Genomic DNA, 21,157 nt, shown 5'->3' on the forward strand with positions numbered 1-21,157 from the left:
TTGTACTTCTCCATGAGGTCTTGCATCTCGCCAGGCAGCTCTTGAGCCTCAAAACCTGCAAAACAACCTTCCTTAAAGACCATTAGTAGCACATGCGTCTCATGAGATAAATATTTAAGAACTTGGCCTGAAGTCGTATAAAGGTTGGTTTTACTTACCTTTCCAGCTGGTCCATTGATTTCTGCATATCATGGACTTCTTGTGGACTAAGGGGAGCTAGGTTGTGCTTCTTGTTGTTATGGCAGAAGCTGTAGACATTGGTCCGACCATGGTGGATGGTTTCCTTGTCAAATTGCCACGGCCTGCCAAGAATTATGTGGCCGGCTTGCATGGGAACGACATCACACTTCACCTGGTCATGGTACCTGCCAATACTAAAAGACACAACAACTTGTTCGGCTATCTTGAGCTCGGTCTCTTCATTGAGCCACTTGAGTCGGTATGGTCGCGGGTGGGGAGTCTTGATCAAACCTAGCTTATCAACAAGATACTTGCTGGCCACATTAGTACAAGAACCACCATGTATGATCAAGCTACATACCTTTTGTTCCACACTACATCTTGTATGAAAGATGTTTTCTCTTTGGATGGTTTCAGGATCAAAGAGGGCACTGAGGGATCGTCTGGTCACTAGTAGCTCACCAGTCTCAGCATAATCGACCAATTCCTCATCAGATGCCTCCGTCTCCACCTCGGCCTCATCTTGAGATTCATACTCACCATCGGCCTTAAGGACCATCACTCTCTTGTTAGGACAATCTCTAGCATAATGTCCTTTTTCCTGACATTTAAAACAACTAATGTCACGGGTCGTTGAGTTTGAGCTTGAGACTTACCTTGGTCGGATTGACCAGTCTTGGATGGCTCGGATTGGTTCTTCTTGAACCGGTTCTCCACTTCTATGGATTTGCCCTTGGAACCGGCTGGTGGCCAAGTGGTCTTACTCCTGGCCGTGGACACATTCTTCCTCTTGATGTGTTGTTCCGCCTGGATGGCAAAGTGAAGGAGATCATTGAAGTTCTCTTACGGCTGCCTCTCCACTTTACGAGCAATACGATCTTGTAGACCGTCAAGGAACTGCGCCATGAGTGTCTAGTCCGGTTCACGCGTCTTAAGCTTGTTTCTGAGAGACTCAAACTCCTCAAATTACTCTTCCATGGACCTAGTTCCCTGCGACAACTTACGAAAACGTTTTTGTAAGTCCCTTTGATAATAAGTTGGAATGTACCTGGTGCGAAGCTTAGATCACATCTCTCCCCAAGTCTCAACTCTATAGACTCGGCCGGCATCAGCAACTTCTCTGTCCCACCAGAGCATTGTCAGTCAGTTGGTCCGCGGCTAGTTCAATCTTCTTGGCCTCGGAATAGCGGTAGTAATCAAAGATGTACTCCATGCGCCTTTCCCATTCAATGTAGGCGTCCGGGTTAACCTTTCCAGCAAAGGTCGGTGGGTGAAGCTTGAGGTCCTTGCCTCCTTGCCATGCAACGTCCTCCTCCCGGAACGTCCTTCGGATCGGACTCCCATCGCCTTGGACCCGATGTTCCCTACGTCCACCTCGTCCATCTCGGGCTGGTCGATGCGCCTCTCGGTCGGGTGGTTCAGAATCCGAACTGTCCTCATCAGACCGGGAATCATAGTCATCTTGGGCAGGTTAGTTCCTTCCCCTTGGTTGTGGATCATTGGGTTGGTTCCTCTCTTCCATTCGAGCCAGCTGCTCGGTAACAGTAGCAATAGCGGCCGTGAGCTGAGCATGGCCGGCTAGTAACTGAGCATTAATCTCAGCTTGGGTTGGTGCACCATTTAAGTCTCTCATGCTTCTCCTGCAGACAAGAAAGACAAGAAAGAGAGATCAAGTGCAAAAGGAAATGGAAAAGGAAAGGGAAAAAGAAAGAAAGAAAGATGCAACTTAGAAATAAAAGAAATCAAACTTGAATCCAAATGATGAATGAAATCTTCTTTTTTTTTTGATTATGAAAAATTAAATTCGAAATGTTTTTGAAAAGGAAAGTTGAAATCTTTTTTTTAAATAAAAGAAGAATCAAATCAAATCAGAAAAAAAAAGTTTTAAATTAAATGCAATCTGAAATTGAAAAGTGATTGGAATCTTTTTTTTTTAAATATGATTGACAAAAATAAATGCAAATCAATCAGGACAATCAATATGTGAATGCAACTAATCAAGAATGAATGCAAGCAATCAATCTCAATGTTTAAACAATCACAAATCAAAATGAAATGCAATTGCCAATCGAATTTCCAAAAATGGAAACCTGGATCGATCAGCACACAAACAGATTGAAAACTTCTTGCAATGCACAAAATTGATCTAGCAAAATGATAGAGAACATTAGCAAGAACAGCAAGAACAATTTTTAAAGATGCAAATGCAAAATCGAAAAAGATATGAACTAAAGGATAGAAATAACAAAATCTTTTGGAGCTTTTCGTTCTGATACCAAATGTTACAGGCTGGGATCCAGGCTGCAAACTGGTGGGTCTGAGATTAATAATCTGGTCGATCTGGTACTGGTTTGGAGGGATTTGATGCTTGGATCAAAACTGCTCAAATTGTACCTGAAACAAAAGAAACCTTTTTATGAGTTTTTATAGTTTTATAAAATGAAGAACAGGAAGTAAAACTATGAAAAGAAAAGAAGAACAGAAACAAAGATGATTTTTATAGATTTTAGATTATAAAAAAAATGAATCAAACTAAAGATGCAAACTAAAACAAAACAAGAGAAAATAAAAGGGATAGAGATGGTTGGTGGAATCTGTTGCTGGATGTGTATCTCTCTCAACAGATCAGTGTATGGGAGATGGATAGAAGATGAGATTGGCCTTGCTGGATGTGTATCACTCTAAAGGCAAATCGTTGGATGATGGGTGGGGTGAAGAATCACCACAAGCTTGGTGGTTGGAGCTTGATAAGATTCAGGCTGCTCTCTCTTGTTTCTCACACTAGAAAGACTTAGGTTTTTCTTTGCTGAAGCAAAAACAATTTCATAAAAGACTTAACAGCAAAAATCGCCACTCACACAAGGTTTTATAGCCAGCCCCTTAATGGGTTCTAAATGGAAAAAAGGCCTAAACAAAAGGGCCAACTCTCGCACAAATTAAAAGGCTAACAAATGCCCAAAGTCTTAACCAAAATAAAATTAAAATTAAAACAGTAAACTCGTTGCTGATTGAGATGCCTAAACCAAAGCTCATAGTATGCTTGCATGTTGCCTCATTAAAACCTTATCAGGAAAACCCAGTGGGACAAAACCTGATGAAGGAAGAAGAGTATAACACATACTACTTACTTTGGTGGTCGGCTATATCTCTAAACCGGAAGCAAATTGGTTGGATGGATTGAAGATTGATTCTGAACCAAGATCGAATGTGGAGATGATGAAACCGGCATGGTTCTGGCTGAGTGATCTGAATTGGATTGGACCGGCTGTGTCTTGAACTTCAATTGAACCGACTTGGTCTTGTATCTTCAATTGGACCATCTCTTCAATCAGTAGCTGGTTCTGGCTGGTTTGTCCATCTTGATCTAGGATTTGTTGGACAGTCTTGGAGAACCCTTCTCTTATCGCCATGGTTCCACTCCTAATGGTCGGACCGCGCCTAATTATGGGAACCTCTACTTGGATGGTCTCATCAACCTCCTTTTAGAAACACCCACTCTCACCTAATATATTTACAAATAATGTCATTGGACTAACTTCAGACCATAAATGAAACGAACCTTATAAGTATTTATATCCCATAGTATTAAGATAACTCCTTTATATAATTCTCAGCAGCAGTACATATGTTATCTCGAAAATGTCTTATAACAGCCATGAAGAGAACGTATTAAGAATAAATGGAAGTTTATTATATAGTATTTGTTTTTCTATCAGAGCAAGTGCAACTTTTTTGTATAGCATTCGAAGCCAAATTTGCAAACATGTCATATATTGCTTTATTTATATATTACAAAGCTACGAAATGAAAAATACTGAACACAATATATTTTCATAGGTTAGGCCCAATAAATATATTAACAACAACAGTTCATCACAATTTATATGTCCATTTTAATCATCTCAGATCTTGATACATGTAAAATAAAACATATCCACTTCATATTTATAATGCGTAGTCACAATTATATTTTTTCAAACTTTATACCAATGTTTCTTCATTACTTTTTTTAAGAATAAAAATTGTGACTTTCATAATACTCATTAAACATGTTTATAACTATCTTTAAAAACATAAAATACATAATATTTTTTTTTATAATATTCTCATTCCGCGTAAGGCGCGGATCTGATCCTAGTTAATTTATTATGCTGGTTTTAAATTATTAAGAAATAAACTAATAAGTTTTGATAATATTATTATGCCCGTATGTGCGGACAAAATACCTAGTAAGTATATGTAAATATATTTTGATGAAATTTTTTGTCATGTGCATTTGATGTTTCAACTTTCTAAGAAATAATTTATTATGTTTACTTTTGAATATTCACGAGAAAATTATGCCACATGTGCGTACAAAAACCTATTTTGTTATATATTTTCATCTCACCGAAAGTTTGGGTTCAATATAAAATCACACATAATTTAAGATAAGGATCAATTTTAAAACAAAACCAACTCACATGGAAAAAAACTCTCTCTCTTCTTTTAGAGACAGACTTTTCTCTCGAACTTCCCTCTTACCAAATACCCATCTTTCAAAGGGTCTTTTGTTGTATCATATTTCGATCATTTGATCGATTTTCTATTTTCGTTGCGGATTTTTGTTTTTCGTTATGGCGGTTTTGTAGTGTTTCTTCGATCTCAAACTGATCAGCTTCTTCATGGTTTCATCTTTTATCAGTTTTGTCGAAGATAAAATAAAGTCCGGACCTTATAATTCCGGTTGTGTCTTACTCTTTTGCGATTCTAAATCAAGATTCCGGTGTGTCTGTTATGATTTATCTTCATTGAAAGATAATTTTGGATTCCTTTTCCTTAGAAATCAGTCTTACCCGAAGCCTGCCGAAAAATCGGCTTTGGGTTCAGCTTTCTTCAGGTAAAGGATGATGAGGGGTTAGATTAATTTCAATCACTTCAAAGGTGATTCAGTAGAGTTTGCGCTCATTGAACGGTCCAACGAAGAGTCTACTTTTAGGTTGATTGAATAATCCTTGAATTAATAACATCTAGAGATGCAAGATGTTCAGGTACAGGCGATGGCGAAAGACGAAAGAGAATATACAAGCATTGGGCTTGGATTAATGATGAGGCTGAAGGAAGAACATGAAGATCGACTCTGGTAAAGATACGGCGGTGACGATGTAACTCGGCGAAGTTACAGCTTCGGTGAAGTCTTTGTGTAGGCTCGACGTGTGTCCAACCACGTGTAAAACAAACGAGATAGTGGATAGCACGTGGCAAAGGTTAAACTAGAGTCGGTTTTATTGTTTTTGGGCTAATATTTTTAATGATGTAATGTTTTTTGGGCCTTATCGTTGAAGTCTGAATACTTATAATTTTGCCCATAGGCGTCACTTTAATAGTGAATCAATTTGACAAAAAAGAAAAAAACCAACCCACATGTCGGTTAGAATTCTGCTCTTCGATTTGGGCAAGGTACGTTTTAAAACCAAAGTTAAATCAAATCCCAAACAGATTGCTCAAATGTCAAAAGAACAAGGACCAATACCAAAAGAACCAAAGGACCAACAAAGAAAGAAACTCTGAAAATAATAAATACAATAAAGAAAATGTTTTAACGGGAACTTTTTTTGTCGGGTTTAATATGCTATTAGAAACAACGAGAAACATTACATAGACATTTTTAACGGGATTTGGAACAAAAAAAATCTAAGCCTTGACTCTACCATAGAACTTGGCCTTCTCTTCAGCAGTCTGGAAACGACCGTGTCCACCATTGGAAGAAGTGTCGATGAACTTAAGATTTATCTCCTCCAACGCAACCCTAGAAGTCTGCTTCAACAACGTCTGTCTTAAAGTCACCACACGTTTCTTCGGCCCCACACAACATCCCTTGATCAACAAATAATCATCCTTCACTATACCATAGTGCGGGAAACCTCCCATCGGTGTGATCTCCTTCTCGGTTCTGTCAAGAGAAACAGAACATGAGTCAAGTTGATAAAAGAACATAAAGAGAATGTTTGTTTTATTACCTGTCGAACTCAGTCATGGCTGTGTGAGTCTCTTGGCCAACTTTACCAAATCTGTAAATCTTCTTGTTCATCTCAGTACGGTGGTGGTACCCGTTCTGCCCAGCTCTAGCCACTGTGTAGGAGACTCTAGCAGGGTGCCAAGCTCCAATGCAAGCCACCTTGCGGAGACCACGATGAGTCTTCCTTGGAAGACGGGTCACACCCCATCTTGTAACCACACCTTCATAACCTTTTCCTTTAGTGACACCAATGATATCAATCATCTCATCTGACGCGACCGCGTCTAGCGAATATAAATGCGGAATTAAAATAATAATAAATAAAGAATAGCGCAGCGGAAATAATAATAATAATAATAATAATAATAATAATAATAATACTAATACGGATAATAAAATCCACGTCATATCGTAAAGTCAAATACAATACCATAAAGTCAAATCCGAAAATAAACATCCGAAATATCGATAACAACATAAGCCTGAAGGCTGAAATAAGAAATAACATAAACGATAGAAGTCCAAAGGCCTAAAGGCCCAATAAAAATAAAAGATAAAACGATAAATGATAAAGCCCACGAGTCCAAATAGTAGCACTACTCCGATATGATCACTCCTGCTCATCGGTCTCACCTGAAAGGAGGAAAAGAAAGAGGGGTGAGCAACAGGGGAGTCGCTCAGTGAGGTATAGGATGCTAAACCGCAAACCACTGACTTAGTACATAGCACTACGACTATGTAGGCCTAGCTCAAGCATGAAACAAACACGGTGTCTAGACCACAAAGAACAATCAATAAGAGACTAGAAAACTATCCAACTACAGCCCATGCGCTTATAGTACACAGCTACTCTCTGCACCACGCATCTCTTCATAAGGATATAGATAACCGCTGCGTCGCTAGTACAGTATGTCTCTGTACCACCGCACTACCACCCGCTGCGTCGATAGTACAAACGTCTCTGTACCCCCGCACAAATCCCGCTCCGTCGCTAGCTCAGACGTCTCTGGGCCCCCGCACAAACACCCGCTGCGTCGATAGTACAAACGTCTATGTACCCCCGCACAATCACATAGTCCCTACTATATAACTATATATACATATATATGACAGTTCTCAGCATCAATCATTTCACACAATCGTTGAATCCTCTATTATCCTATTTCTAGTTTAACAATCAATATCAATTATGAACACACAAGACTCTCAAACAGACTCGATTCACAGAGACTCTCATGTTTCGAAACTACACTTTCCATAATGGTAGTACTAAACTAGCTCGGGATTTAACGGAGTAACCCTCACCTTAGCAAATGAAGAGAAGTGGTATCTATGAACTACAACTGATCAAATAGACTCCAAATCTGAAACCAGGGTGAAATTCTGAGTCAGAACGCCTTTCGAACGGATGAAAACGGTTATGGTCAAGGTTTACGGAAAAGTCAACTCGTTGGTCAAAGGTCAATCTGGTCAACCCTTGACCAGAAATCAATTTGACATAACTGATCGGTTTAACCTAACCGACTTTAACCGAAATGAAATTAATTTAGACCGGGTCAAACCAGTCAACCGACCGGTTTACTGAGTCAACTCGGTTGACTCGCAGAGTTGACTCGCCGAGTTGACCGAGTCACCGGCGAGTCACTGGCGACGATCACCGGCGGCGACGGCGGAGGCTTACCGGCGATGGCAGTCCGGCGGCGGAGAAGCGACGGACCGGCGGCGGATCAGCGGTGCTCTGGCGGCGGCGACGGTGGCGAACGGCGGCGGCGAAGCGGTGGTCCGGTGGTGGCGGAGGCGATTTCCGGTGAAACTTTGGAGGGCTCGCCCGGCTTCGTCCGAGCTCCGATTGCGACGATTCTGGTGGCTATGGATTCGTCTCGACGAGAGGAATACGATGGTGGGTTTGCATGCACGAGATTCGCAACGGTTAGAAAGTTATGGACGATTTAATAAACGCACGAAACTAAACTCAAATGCATGGCGGTTCCCGGCGCTTACCGACTACAACGAACGGTGGTGATGAGCTTGGCTTGGTCTTGGCGTGTGGTGGCTCCGGCGAGCTCTGGTGGTGGCTCAATCTAGCAAAGGTTCTCCACTCTCTTCTTGAACTCTCTCCTTAGCTCTTTCTCTATAACTTCTTTTTTTTTTCTTTGCAGGAGGAGAAATCAAAGTTGGAGCTGAGTATTTATAGGCAAACAATTGGGTTTTCGTAAACGCTTGATACTTAGCCGGCTAAAAGTTTTTCGATACTGAAATTCGGGTCGTTACAATTCTCCCCCACTTATAAGGAATTCGTCCCTGAATTCGAATATGGAGTTGACATGTCCAATATCATTGTAACAAACTCCGGATACCAAATCTGCTCTCTTTGAAGTCTTCTCCTAAACTCCGTCTCTCTCTCAATGAACTCAGACAAACATAGTATTATTCTCTTAAATGATTTCACTTGGTGATCCGTAATCATCACTGGTCGAAAAGATGCTTACAATCTCTTTAAGGTCATATGGCAACAGCTGTAAAACAAGCTCTGACTCTCTCACGACTTCTTCAAAATAGATACATTAAACACGTCTTGAAATTCTGATAACTCTGCTGATAAATCCAATCTCTAAGAACTGCTCCAAACCGCTCCAAAAATAAGATATGATAACATGTACTTCGGTTTAAGCTTCTTCAACTTCCGTGTCTTAGCTCCTCCTTGAAATGTCTTCATTTTAGGTATATTTATTCACTGGCCTGAAACTCCAAATCCTTACGACGCATATATGCATAACTTCTTTTCACGGTCATGGCTTTCCCAAGGCCAAACTTGAGCATGTCCATTTACTCTACCATCTCTTGAGCCATTACGGTTTCTACCTCACGTCGCTCCCCCACTTTTGTCTTCAACAAAGCGGTGTGCAAGAAAACTTACTGTAAATGACTTCATACGGTGCCATCTTAATACTCGAAAAGACAACTGGTACATCACAATGAATACTGATTGCTCTAAAACTCTCTTTGTCTTCTTTTAAAGATACACCGAAGACGCTAAGACTTGACGACATGTGAACTCACAAATCTGTGGGAAGCTTCCGTGTCGAACAAGGTGCGAGCTAACTTACTTCTAACCAAAACCGAACTACACGAGATTTTTGCTAACTACACAGATAATTACGAGACCACAACAAATACTTAACACAAACAAGTATGATAAAGATACATACCCGCTATCAGATCAGCTCCCTGGTGATCTCCCACCGTGAACACACGTGGAGCGATGGCTAGGCGCTTCGGTGGTGGTGGAAGCGCTGCATTGCCTCTCCTCGGGCAATCTCTGAAGATATGACATGGCTGGTCACAACCATAACAGTTCCTAGCTGCTGCTCCTGGTGCTGCTGGCGCTATAAACGGGGTAACTAGTGGCTTTCGGCAGTTTCTAGAAACATGCCCGAACAACCCACAATTGTGGCACTGGATACTCGGCTGATCCCATGTCCTCTTCTGTGACCCTGAATGATAGAACCAAAATCGGGATCACTCTTTCGGTAAGGTTGATATGGACTCTGATCCGGAAGGATAGAGAACTGGTGGGATGAATGGTGACACAAAGGGTTGCGGAAGGCCCGATGATACTACCAGACTTCAAATGTTGCCGGATGTGACGCACCGGTCCAACAAAGGAAGGATCGAGACTTGGAGATAACCTCACCAAGAAACTAGAAATGTTCTAAACAAAGAACAATGAGAGAAAACTCAAAAGAGAAATAAGAAAATCGATGTGTTTTTATTCATGAGAGACATCACATATATATAGTGTTTGTGAGTCAAAGAAACATAAAGAGAAATGTTGGAAAAGACAACATAGAAAATATAAATCAATGAAAACAAGACATAGATTTCTGAATTTTGACTAAGACTGGTCAAGGTGCGGATCCTCATGTTGACTGGTCCAGATTCATAAGAATGTCCAGATTCATTCAGAGGTGTCCAAGTTCATGCTGTGATGATCAGGTCGTGCACACCATGCTGGGAAAGATACGGACACACGCGGGATGATCCACACATGTCTGAATTCGCGAGAACTGAACATCATCTGAGTTGTACATGACATAACTCCCTCATCTGAACTCCGTTTGATCTGATTCTTCTTCGAGGAGTTCCATAATTGAGTTGAGCACATTCTCCAAGTAGTTTCAAGCGAAGAAACATCATGGTTTAGAAGATATGCTTCGAACAATGAACGTATATCTGTGTTGCTTCTCGGGTGGTTTGATGGTCGAACCAGCTCGGAAGGTCGAACCAACTTGCTCAGCTCGTCCGGGTGAGTGTTATTCCAGCTCAGCTCGTCCATGATAGTGTCAGTCCAGCTCACTTGAGTATTCAGCTCATCCAAGATTGCATAATCTGATGAGAAAACCTCGGCTAGGTCTAGCTGGTCGACAAGGTCACCATCTTGGACCGTGTCCATGAACCAAGAAGGACGGTGCTGGATTTTGGGTGCATCATACTCTCCCTCTTCAAAAGGATTTGTCCTCAAATCCATTTTACCTGAATCAAAAGAGAATGAATCAGACAAAAAGAATTTTAAAAACAAGTAAAATTCAATGAAAGATAAACTTGGAGAGAAACTTCCTTGGAGTTTTGAACTTGCTCTCCTCAAGTATTTCCAGTTCCATGTTCCAATAACACAAGTGTTTGGTCGTCGTCCTCTGCTTGCTTCCATCTTTGGTTCAGTGCTGGCAGATTGCTCCAACAGTTTCAGTTCCTGTGACAAAGAAACAAGACTACTCGGCTGTACCGGTTCAAGATGGTTAACTTCATCACAAAACCGTTTATTTTCAAGAACAATATCAGAATAAGAAGAAGAAAGTAAACACTTAGCTTCCAAGATGTTTCTGAGAAAGGTTTGGGTCATACGACTGTGTAATTGATCTCCTGGTCGCCAAGGTCTGGTTTGAAGCTGATTGGATCGGCTAGCTTCCCATTGAAGCAAGTGTAGAACAGGTTTGGCCGGTTTTAGAGAATGGATCATAACTTCATGATTCCGTGGCTATTTTTCCTGATATTGAGCTTCCTGGAAAGAGGAGAGATTCATCTTGAATCCTATGATTGGCTTTGGCTCAGGCCGCTTCTTCACAAGGCTTGAATCTGCTTCAAAAGCTGGGTACTCGCAGATAGATGGACTGGTAAACCGCCTGTTTGAAAAATTCATAACTCCTTCCTCCGTGAAGCTTTTCAAGGGATTCCAAGCCTCAGTGAAACCTTGGGGAGTTGGCTTTCCAGGAAAATTGGAGTCGAGACGAAAGACCTTCTGGAAGTCGAGATACTCTTCGTGGACTGAACTTCTGTCGCTGGCATCTCCAAGGTAGCCGGTTTGGACAACAATACTTCTCCAAAACTCAGGCTGTTGGGCACGATCAATGCGTTCATTCAGAGGCTGAACCTGTCTTTCCTGGATACTCAAAACAAACACTAAAAGACCAGGATCATATGTGCAAGAGAGATACTTGTTCAAATCAAAAATCAAGATATCTTTTCCAAGAACAAGAAGCACACATTTCAGCCTTTCAAGATGATCATCAAAATAGATGTTACAGACCAGAATATTCTCAAGACATGCAAAAATATTAGACATTTTCAGAAAGTGCATATCCTGCTCAACATCTGAACACACAAGCTTAAGTTCAGATTGAGAAACATTTATCAAAGACTTAAGAGACTTATCAAAGAATGTGTTGTAAACCAAAATATCATCAAGGCTCAAAACAACACATTGATCACGAGATGATCTCAAAAGATGCCAAGTTTTATCAGTTTCAAAACACACAAGATCAGGCTGCAAAACATAATCACAAGAATCAAGATCACAAAAATCATTTTCAGTTCTAAGTGATTCATGTTCCAGCAACTTCTTAACCAAAATTTCGTCCAAGGCACAAGAGGATGCAAATAAATTATCAGTGATCAGTGCATGAATATAAGAACTCAGATCAAAGTCATTTCCTTTGAAAACAAACGAATCAAAAGAGTTTCTAGCACAGAAATCGGTTTGTTGCAAGCTAAGATCAAATGACTTTTCAAGAGAATGAAAACCTTTGTTGTGTTCCAATAACTGATCAAAGCTCAAAATAATTCTAGAATTGATGCCATTGACATTTTGAAAACATTGTTGATCAAGAAGTTCATCAGGTTTAAAATTTTCAAAAGAATTAATTATGTTTTCAAAAACTGATTTTGAAACACAAAATTCTTTCATCTTGTCAAGACCAAAACGAGTCACATCATGAGAACTGATCTTGACAAACATTTCAGGCAGAGAATTAAGCAAATCAAGTTTCTCACAGTGCTCTTGAATGTCAGTGGATAAATTGGGAGGAGTTGTGCCGGGATCAAAGCAAAGATGACTGTCCATGTTGATGCTTGGTGCTTCCTCATCAAAGACTGGACCAAGATCGTCTTCCTCATCAAATATGGGACCTAGATCATCATCCAAAGGTGTCCTAGTGCCAGGAAGTCGTCCATGATGTGGATGGTTGAATGGCTCTTCCTCAAAATCCTGTGATCTAAGAATAAGACTGCTCGGAAGCTCCGGCTCAAAACAGGTTAGTTTACTATCAAGCATCAACTCAGATTCAGGAGTAGGAAAATCACAAGTATCCTCACAATTCATCAGACTTTCAGATGGCTCATCATCATATTCATCAAAAATTGGTAATAAATCTGAAAAATCTTTTAGATCTTCAAAGCTGCATTCAGATTTACCTTGAGTTTTCTCATTGATGAACAAGGATGGCTCAGCTACATGTGCACGTGTGGATGTGCTCTCCTTATGGACCTGGTTGATGTCCTTGAGGGCTTTCATCATTCCCTTCTCAAAGTTATCACAAAACTCTTGGACATCAAACTGGAGCAATCCCCTCCTTGGATCAGCCACATCTCTAGATGATCTAGAATGCTCTCTACATCTTTGGTTTGGCTTTTCCTGCACACTAACAAACTCATCAAAATTATTCAAAGGAGATTTAAATGGAGTTTGAGAGACAGAATTTCGTGGGGGCTTCTCCTTGCTACTTCTCCGGTGAAGACCAAACATTGTAACCTGAAAATCTCAACACAAAAGTTAGTAGTTAAAATTCCTCACTCTCTCAAGTGTTTAATCTTACCCACTCAAGTGTTTTCTCTCAGATTTATGGTGATCACACAGTTTCTTCTCAAGGTTCTAAGAGAACAGATCAAAGAATCCCAATGGGCAAATCCAAGCAAGATCAAAGATTTAAGATAGAAAGATAAGAGATTTCAAAGGGGAACCCGCCTTAACCACCTCAAAGGCCGGGTTTCTCTTCGGCCAGCAGGCTTTCTCTTCCACCACCAATCCACAAAAAACAAACTTTGAATCTTTGAATCTTCGAAACCTTTCCTTTTTTTTTTTAATCGGAATTTTTTTTTTTTTTTTCTCTTTTCTGTTTTTTTTTTTTTTTTTTATATGGTGGATGGTAATGAGGGGCCCGGGTTCAAGATAGATAGATGAAGAAGTGTTTAGAAGAAATGGAGAGATGAGAAAAATGGATAGAAATAGAGTTACCGGAAGAGTGGCTCTGATACCACTTGATAGAACCAAAATCGGGATCACTCTTTCGGTAAGGTTGATATGGACTCTGATCCGGAAGGATAGAGAACTGGTGGGATGAATGGTGACACAAAGGGTTGCGGAAGGCCCGATGATACTACCAGACTTCAAATGTTGCCGGATGTGACGCACCGGTCCAACAAAGGAAGGATCGAGACTTGGAGATAACCTCACCAAGAAACTAGAAATGTTCTAAACAAAGAACAATGAGAGAAAACTCAAAAGAGAAATAAGAAAATCGATGTGTTTTTATTCATGAGAGACATCACATATATATAGTGTTTGTGAGTCAAAGAAACATAAAGAGAAATGTTGGAAAAGACAACATAGAAAATATAAATCAATGAAAACAAGACATAGATTTCTGAATTTTGACTAAGACTGGTCAAGGTGCGGATCCTCATGTTGACTGGTCCAGATTCATAAGAATGTCCAGATTCATTCAGAGGTGTCCAAGTTCATCCTGTGATGATCAGGTCGTGCACACCATGCTGGGAAACATACGGACACACGCGGGATGATCCACACATGTCTGAATTCGCGAGAACTGAACATCATCTGAGTTGTACATGACATAACTCCCTCATCTGAACTCCGTTTGATCTGATTCTTCTTCGAGGAGTTCCATAATTGAGTTGAGCACATTCTCCAAGTGGTTTCAAGCGAAGAAACATCATGGTTTAGAAGATATGCTTCGAACAATGAACGTATATCTGTGTTGCTTCTCGGGTGGTTTGATGGTCGAACCAGCTCGGAAGGTCGAACCAACTTGCTCAGCTCGTCCGGGTGAGTGTTAGTCCAGCTCAGCTCGTCCATGATAGTGTCAGTCCAGCTCACTTGAGTATTCAGCTCATCCAAGATTGCATAATCTGATGAGAAAACCTCGGCTAGGTCTAGCTGGTCGACAAGGTCACCATCTTGGACCGTGTCCATGAACCAAGAAGGACGGTGCTGGATTTTGGGTGCATCACTGAAGCTCCTTCAGACTTAGGCTGAGCTGCCTTGTTGAACTTCTGCTCCGCTGTAATACATTTCTCTTGCACAACGGCCTTCTCTACCAGATCCTCCAAACTGGTATATGTGACCATACTGCACCTACCGTGAAGTTCTACTCGCATCCCTTTTAAGAACCTCCTGATCAGATCCTCCTCATCCATACCGTTACCCGCAAATCGGTGAAGCTGGCGAAACTCGTGCTCATACTCTCTGACAGACTTTCCACCCTGCCTGAAACTCTCAAAATCGTTCTTCTTCTCATCCAAAGCTTCTCTTGGAAAATACTTCTTGTTGAATGCATACATGAAATCCTCATAAGTCATCTCGCCACGGTGCATCACTCGCACTCCATCCCACCACACTGCTGCATCTCCGCGTAAATACAACTCAACAATCCTAAGCTTGTGTCTTGGTGGGCATGAGATAGTGTTCAAACACTTATCCAAACTGTGCCTCCAATCGTGAGCAAGTGTAGGGTCCGTGGTACCACTGAAATGCTCCAAGTTCACATACTTCATCTGTGACAACACCCTGATAAATGTTTCATCAACCTCGGGTACATGCACTGGGAAAACAGGCGGCGGCGGTGGAACCTGAAAGACCCCTGGAACCGGCTGAATAGGAACATGCGGATACTGTGGCGCTGGGGCCTGCTGAGCTGGAACCTGATGATCATGCTGAACCTGAACTGGCGGAACCTGCTGCATATGAATCTGCGGACCCTGCTGCACATGATTCTGAGGACCATGCGAAACCTGCTGAGCTGCAGCCATCTGTCGAGCAACTTCTTGAGCAGCTACTCGGGCAGCCTCCTAGGCGGCTTGTCTGGCTGCCTCTTGGGCAATCTGCTGAACTGACTCCTGAATCATCCGTCTCATGGCATCCTGATCAATCTGCGGAGCAACGGGCTGCGGAACCTCGGGCTGAACATGCTCATCCTGAGCCTCTCTAGCATCTCTAGCGATCTGAGCACGGGTAACTCTCCTCGGCGGCATCTAAAATGAAGGCAAACGAGTTAACTTCTAACTAAATCCAACAATTAAAGGAGTGATATCAAACGGAAAAGTGCTATTTTATTTTATTTGTAAAATCCCCACATCCCCATAAACATTTGAAAACCGATTAAAACCGAATAAAAACCAAGTCTCCAAAGATCGCCATCCCGGGTCGGAGCCGGGACGGAACACGGCTCTGATACCAAAACTGACGCGACTGCGTCTAGCTAATATAAATGCGGAATTAAAATAATAATAAATAAAGAATAGCACAGCGGAAATAATAATAATAATAATAATACGGATAATAAAATCCACGTCATATCGTAAAGTCAAATACAATACCATAAAGTCAAATCCGAAAATAAACATCCGAAATATCGATAACAGCATAAGCCCGAAGGCTGAAATAAGAAATAACATAAACTATAGAAGTCCAAAGGCCTGAAGGCCCAATAACGATAAAAGATAAAATGATAAATGATAAAGCCCACGAGTCCAAATAGTAGCACTAGTCCGATATGATCACTCCTGCTCATCGGTCTCACCTGAAAGGAGGAAAAAAAAGAGGGGTGAGCAACAGGAGAGTCGCTCAGTGAGGTATGGGATGCTAAACCGCAAACCACTAACTTAGTACATAGCACTACGACTATGTAGGCCTAGCTCTAGCATGAAACAAACACAGTGTCTAGACCACAAAGAACAATCAATAAGAGACTAGAAAACTATCCACATACAGCCCATGCGCTTATAGTACACAGCTACTCTCTGCACCACGCATATCCTCATAAGGATATAGATAACCGCTGCGTCACTAGTACAGTATGTCTCTGTACCACCGCACTACCACCCGCTGCGTCGATAGTACAAACGTCTTTGTACCTCCGCACAAATCCCGCTGCGTCGCTAGCTTAGACGTCTCTGGGCCCCCGCACAAACACCCACTGCGTCGATAGTACAAACGTCTTTGTACCCCCGCACAAACACCCGCTGCGTCGATAGCTCAGATATCTCCGAACCCCCGCACAATCACATAGTCCCTACTATATAACTATATATACATATATATGACAGTTCTCAGCATCAATCATTTCACACAATCGTTGAATCCTCTATTATCCTATTTCCGGTTTAACAATCAATATCAATTATGAACACACAAGACTCTCAAACAGACTCGATTCACAGAGACTATCATGTTTCGAAACTACACTTTCCATAATGGTAGTACTAAACTAGCTCGGGATTTAACGGAGTAACCCTCACCTTAGCAAATGAAGAGAAGTGGTATCTATTAACTCCAACTGATCAAATAGACTCCAAATCTGAAACCAGGGTGAAATTCTGAGTCAGAACGCCTTTCGAACGGATGAAAACGGTTATGGTCAAGGTTTACGGAAAAGTCAACTCACTGGTCAAAGGTCAATCTGGTCAACCCTTGACCATAAATCAATTTGACATAACCGATCGGTTTAACCTAACCGACTCTAACCAAAATGAAATTAATTTAGACCGGGTCAAACCAGTCAACCGACCGGTTTACCGAGTCAACCGAGTTGACTCGCAGAGTTGACTCGGCCGAGTTGACCGAGTCACCGGCGAGTCACTGGCGGCGATCACCGGCGGCGACGGCGGAGGCTTACTGATAGAACCAAAATACGGATCACTCTACCGGTACAGATGATATGAACTCAGATCCGAGAGGATTGAGAACTGGTGGGATGAACGGTGACACAAAGGGTTGCGGAAGGCCCGATGATACTACCAGAGGTGAACTCCGAAGAGAACTGATGGATTGAACGGTGACACAAAGGGTTGCGGAATGACCCAATGATACTACCAGAGGTGCTTGATTGTCGCCTGATATGACTCACAGGTCCGACAAGGAAGCAAACTCGATCTGTTGCCGGATGTGACGCACCGGTCCAACGAGAAAGAGAGTGTTACTTGGAGCTAACCACACCAAGAACAAGAAAAGTGAGATACCCTCTCAAGGTTCCAAAAATAAACACTCAAAACTTATTTTATTTCATTGATCAAATGGCCTTTATATAATAGGCAAAGCATACAAAAGGTTTAGTCAAAACCTAGAAACTTGTAAACTAATAAATATTGTAGACTTGACTAAAGACCAAAGACCAAAGACCAAAGACTTTTGACTGAACTTGGGAAATTGTGCTTGCGAAACTCATCAGCTGGCCGCGCTCTTTTGCATGATCGACGGTCTCTGAATTGCCGTCAGATTGATATATTATTCGACCATGGCTTGCATTTTCTTATTGGGCCCTTCTTTCTTTGGGCTGAAATATGTTTATAAACATATTTTTCATAAATCATCAAGCCCATCTCGTTTGATCCAAACACATAAGCCAAGTTTTCTCGAATTGTTTCTGCTGCTGATTTAGGGCACATCATTCCCTCCTTCTTTAAAAAGATTTGCCCTCAAATCTGTCTTTCTTTAGCTTCAGATATAATGATCTCTTGGCTTTTCGTAGAACTCTTTTTTTTTTTTTTTTTTTAGAAAAGAAGATGAAAGGTAGAAGATGGATGAAGAAGATGGAAAGATGAGAAAAATGAACAGATAGTACCGGTTGAGTGGCTCTGATACCACTTGATACAACCAAAATACGGATCACTCTACCGGTACAGATGATATGAACTCAGATCCGAGAGGATTGAGAACTGGTGGGATGAACGGTGACACAAAGGGTTGCGGAAGGCCCGATGATACTACCAGAGGTGAACTCCGAAGAGAACTGATGGATTGAACGGTGACACAAAGGGTTGCGGAATGACCCAATGATACTACCAGAGGTGCTTGATTGTCGCCTGATATGACTCACAGGTCCGACAAGGAAGCAAACTCGATCTGTTGCCGGATGTGACGCACCGGTCCAACGAGAAAGAGAGTGTTACTTGGAGCTAACCACACCAAGAACAAGAAAAGTGAGATACCCTCTCAAGGTTCCAAAAATAAACACTCAAAACTTATTTTATTTCATTGATCAAATGGCCTTTATATAATAGGCAAAGCATACAAAAGGTTTAGTCAAAACCTAGAAACTTGTAAACTAATAAATATTGTAGACTTGACTAAAGACCAAAGACCAAAGACCAAAGACCAAAGACTTTTGACTGAACTTGGGAAATTGTGCTCGCGAAACTCATCAGCTGGCCGCGCTCTTTTGCATGATCGACGGTCTCGGAATTGCCGTCAGATTGATATATTGTTCGACCATGGCTTGCATTTTCTTATTGGGCCCTTCTTTCTTTGGGCTGAAATATGTTTATAAACATATTTTTCATAAATCATCAAGCCCATCTCGTTTGATCCAAACACATAAGCCAAGTTTTCTCGAATTGTTTCTGCTGTTGATTTAGGGCACATCACTTACCGGCGGCGATGGCAGTTCGGCGGCGGAGAGGCGACGGACCGGCGGCGGATCAGTGGTGCTCTGGCGGCGGCGACGGTGGCGAACGGCGGCGGCGAAGCGGTGGTCCGGTGGTGGCGGTGGCGATTTCCGGCGAAACTTTGGAGGGCTCGCACGGCTGTGTCCGAGATCCGATTGCGACGATTCTGGTGGCTATGGATTCGACTCGACGAGAGGAACACGATGGTGGGTTTGCATGCACGAGATTCGCAACGGTTAGAAAGTTATGGACGATTTAATAAACGCACGAAACTAAACTCAAATGCATGGCGGTTCCCGGCGCTTACCGACTACAACGAACGGTGGTGATGAGCTTGGCTTGGTCTTGGCGTGTGGTGGCTCCGGCGAGCTCTGGTGGTAGCTCAATCTAGCAAAGGTTCTCCACTCTCTTCTTGAACTCTCTCCTTAGCTCTTTCTCTCTAACTTTTTTTTTCTTTGCAGGAGGAGAAATCAAAGCTGGAGCTGGGTATTTATAGGCAAACAATTGGGTTTTCGTAAACGCTTGAGACTTAGCCGGCTAAAAGTTTTTCGATATTGAAATTCGGGTCGTTATATCATCTTTCTGGAAAATAGCAACCACAGGGACTTGCTTCTCGAACAGACTGTAGGCATAGTCAACCTTCTTTGCTATGTCTCCACCACTGAATTGAATCTCATTCAGATGAGCCTTCTTCTGCTTAAGCCCTTTCATCTTCCTTATCTGAGTGTGAGCAAGAACTCTGATGACAGTGCAGTACTTTTTCATCTTCTCCAATTGAATTTGAATGTCTTTTCTACCTTCTTCGGTTTCATGCTTCTTTGAGTATTTGGTGAAAGCCTTCTTCTTAGACTTGGCCCAGTTCTTGTAGAACCTCCTCCTCACTTCTTCGCTCAAATGCTGAGCCCACACTGTGCTTAGAGAGCGGAGACCACGGGGTGTCTTCACATACCCTACCACACCGACAACCACCATTGGAGGTGTCTCAATCACAGTCACAGCTTCACATGTTTCCTTCTTGTGGAGCTCTGGCAATCACATTCAAAAGAGATCAGCAAAGAAAAACATGCACATGAAACACTTTCATATAAATGATGTGGAAGTAATATAAGAGAAGAGAGTGAGACAACACACTTGATCCAGGTTTTTCAACTTCTCTGACAATGTGAGTCATCCCAGCTTTGTATCCCAAGAAGGAAGTGAGTCTGCAAGGCTTCGTAGGATCATCCTTAGGGAAGGCCTTCACTGAAAACACAAACTACGAGTGTCAGATAAACAAACCAAATCCTACAAAACCTCTACTAATACACATATCATTTTAGAGAAAATAAATATTCTTTTAGGTTCATAAGGCTATATTGCAGAAAGCAAATTACAAAAATGCAAACATTAGGATAATAAATGCAAATTATATAATACTTATTGCATCATCTATAAGGAAGAATAAAGACAACCTTTCCCACGTTGCCTGTTAGCCCTTTTCCTTGGAAGGAAACCCAAAGAACCATGTCTTGGATGCTCAAACTTTTTGCCGTTTAGGCTTCCCATAATATATACGGGCTTGGGCCATAGTAAGTTGCAGATAAAATAAGGGTGCACATTTCGGTTAATTACGGATTCGGTTTAGGTTTGGTTGGGTTTAATTCGGTTTGGTTGGGTTTAGTTTGATTTGGTTTTAGTTCGGTTTGATTAGGGTTTGGTTTAGTTTAATGTGGTTTTGTTTTTATTTCTTCAGTTTAATTGAATTAATTTTCGTAGTTTTGTTCTAGTATAGTTACAAAAATATAATATGTGAAAACGTAAATAAATCATCATTTCACACTAAATTATTATTTTCTTCATCGCAATAAAAATGCAAACGATGTAATTTTTTTTTGTCATCAACAAACAGACTCATATAGACTATGCGGATCAAACTGGGGGCTCTGCATCCATGTGAACGACGAAAGACGATTGTTGTCTGGCACT

At 41.5% G+C, this 21,157-nt stretch overlaps 1 protein-coding gene and 1 long non-coding RNA gene across 2 annotated transcripts; one reads left to right on the plus strand and one right to left on the minus strand.

Moving 5' to 3' along the window:
- Window positions 1–4,576: 4,576 nt before the first annotated feature.
- On the plus strand, window positions 4,577–5,526 carry LOC108828885 (uncharacterized). Its single transcript, XR_001945829.2, has 2 exons — window positions 4,577–5,059; window positions 5,211–5,526. It is a non-coding gene; the product is annotated as an uncharacterized LOC108828885 (long non-coding RNA).
- A 219-nt stretch (window positions 5,527–5,745) lies between these two features.
- Window positions 5,746–20,737, minus strand: LOC108828911 (60S ribosomal protein L3-2-like). Its single transcript, XM_057008122.1, has 5 exons — window positions 20,644–20,737; window positions 20,324–20,434; window positions 19,773–20,217; window positions 6,180–6,449; window positions 5,746–6,112 (listed from the first exon to the last, which is right to left on the minus strand). The coding sequence occupies exons 1-5, from the start codon at window positions 20,735–20,737 to the stop codon at window positions 5,854–5,856; spliced, it is 1,179 nt and encodes a 392-aa protein (XP_056864102.1). The 3' UTR covers window positions 5,746–5,853.
- Window positions 20,738–21,157: the final 420 nt, after the last annotated feature.

This window comes from Raphanus sativus, chromosome 4 (assembly GCF_000801105.2).
Source record: "Raphanus sativus cultivar WK10039 chromosome 4, ASM80110v3, whole genome shotgun sequence".
Taxonomy (NCBI): domain Eukaryota; kingdom Viridiplantae; phylum Streptophyta; class Magnoliopsida; order Brassicales; family Brassicaceae; genus Raphanus; species Raphanus sativus.

Bases quoted from the DNA above. Each gene is read 5' to 3' on its own strand.
- LOC108828911 (XM_057008122.1), bottom strand. From the start codon at position 20,737: ATGGGAAGCCTAAACGGCAAAAAGTTTGAGCATCCAAGACATGGTTCT. The intron at 20,435-20,643 runs GTTGTCTTTATT...TTGTGTTTTCAG, and splicing joins TAACAGGCAACGTGGGAAAG to TGAAGGCCTTCCCTAAGGAT. The intron at 20,218-20,323 runs GTGTGTTGTCTC...TGTGATTGCCAG, and splicing joins AGTTGAAAAACCTGGATCAA to AGCTCCACAAGAAGGAAACA.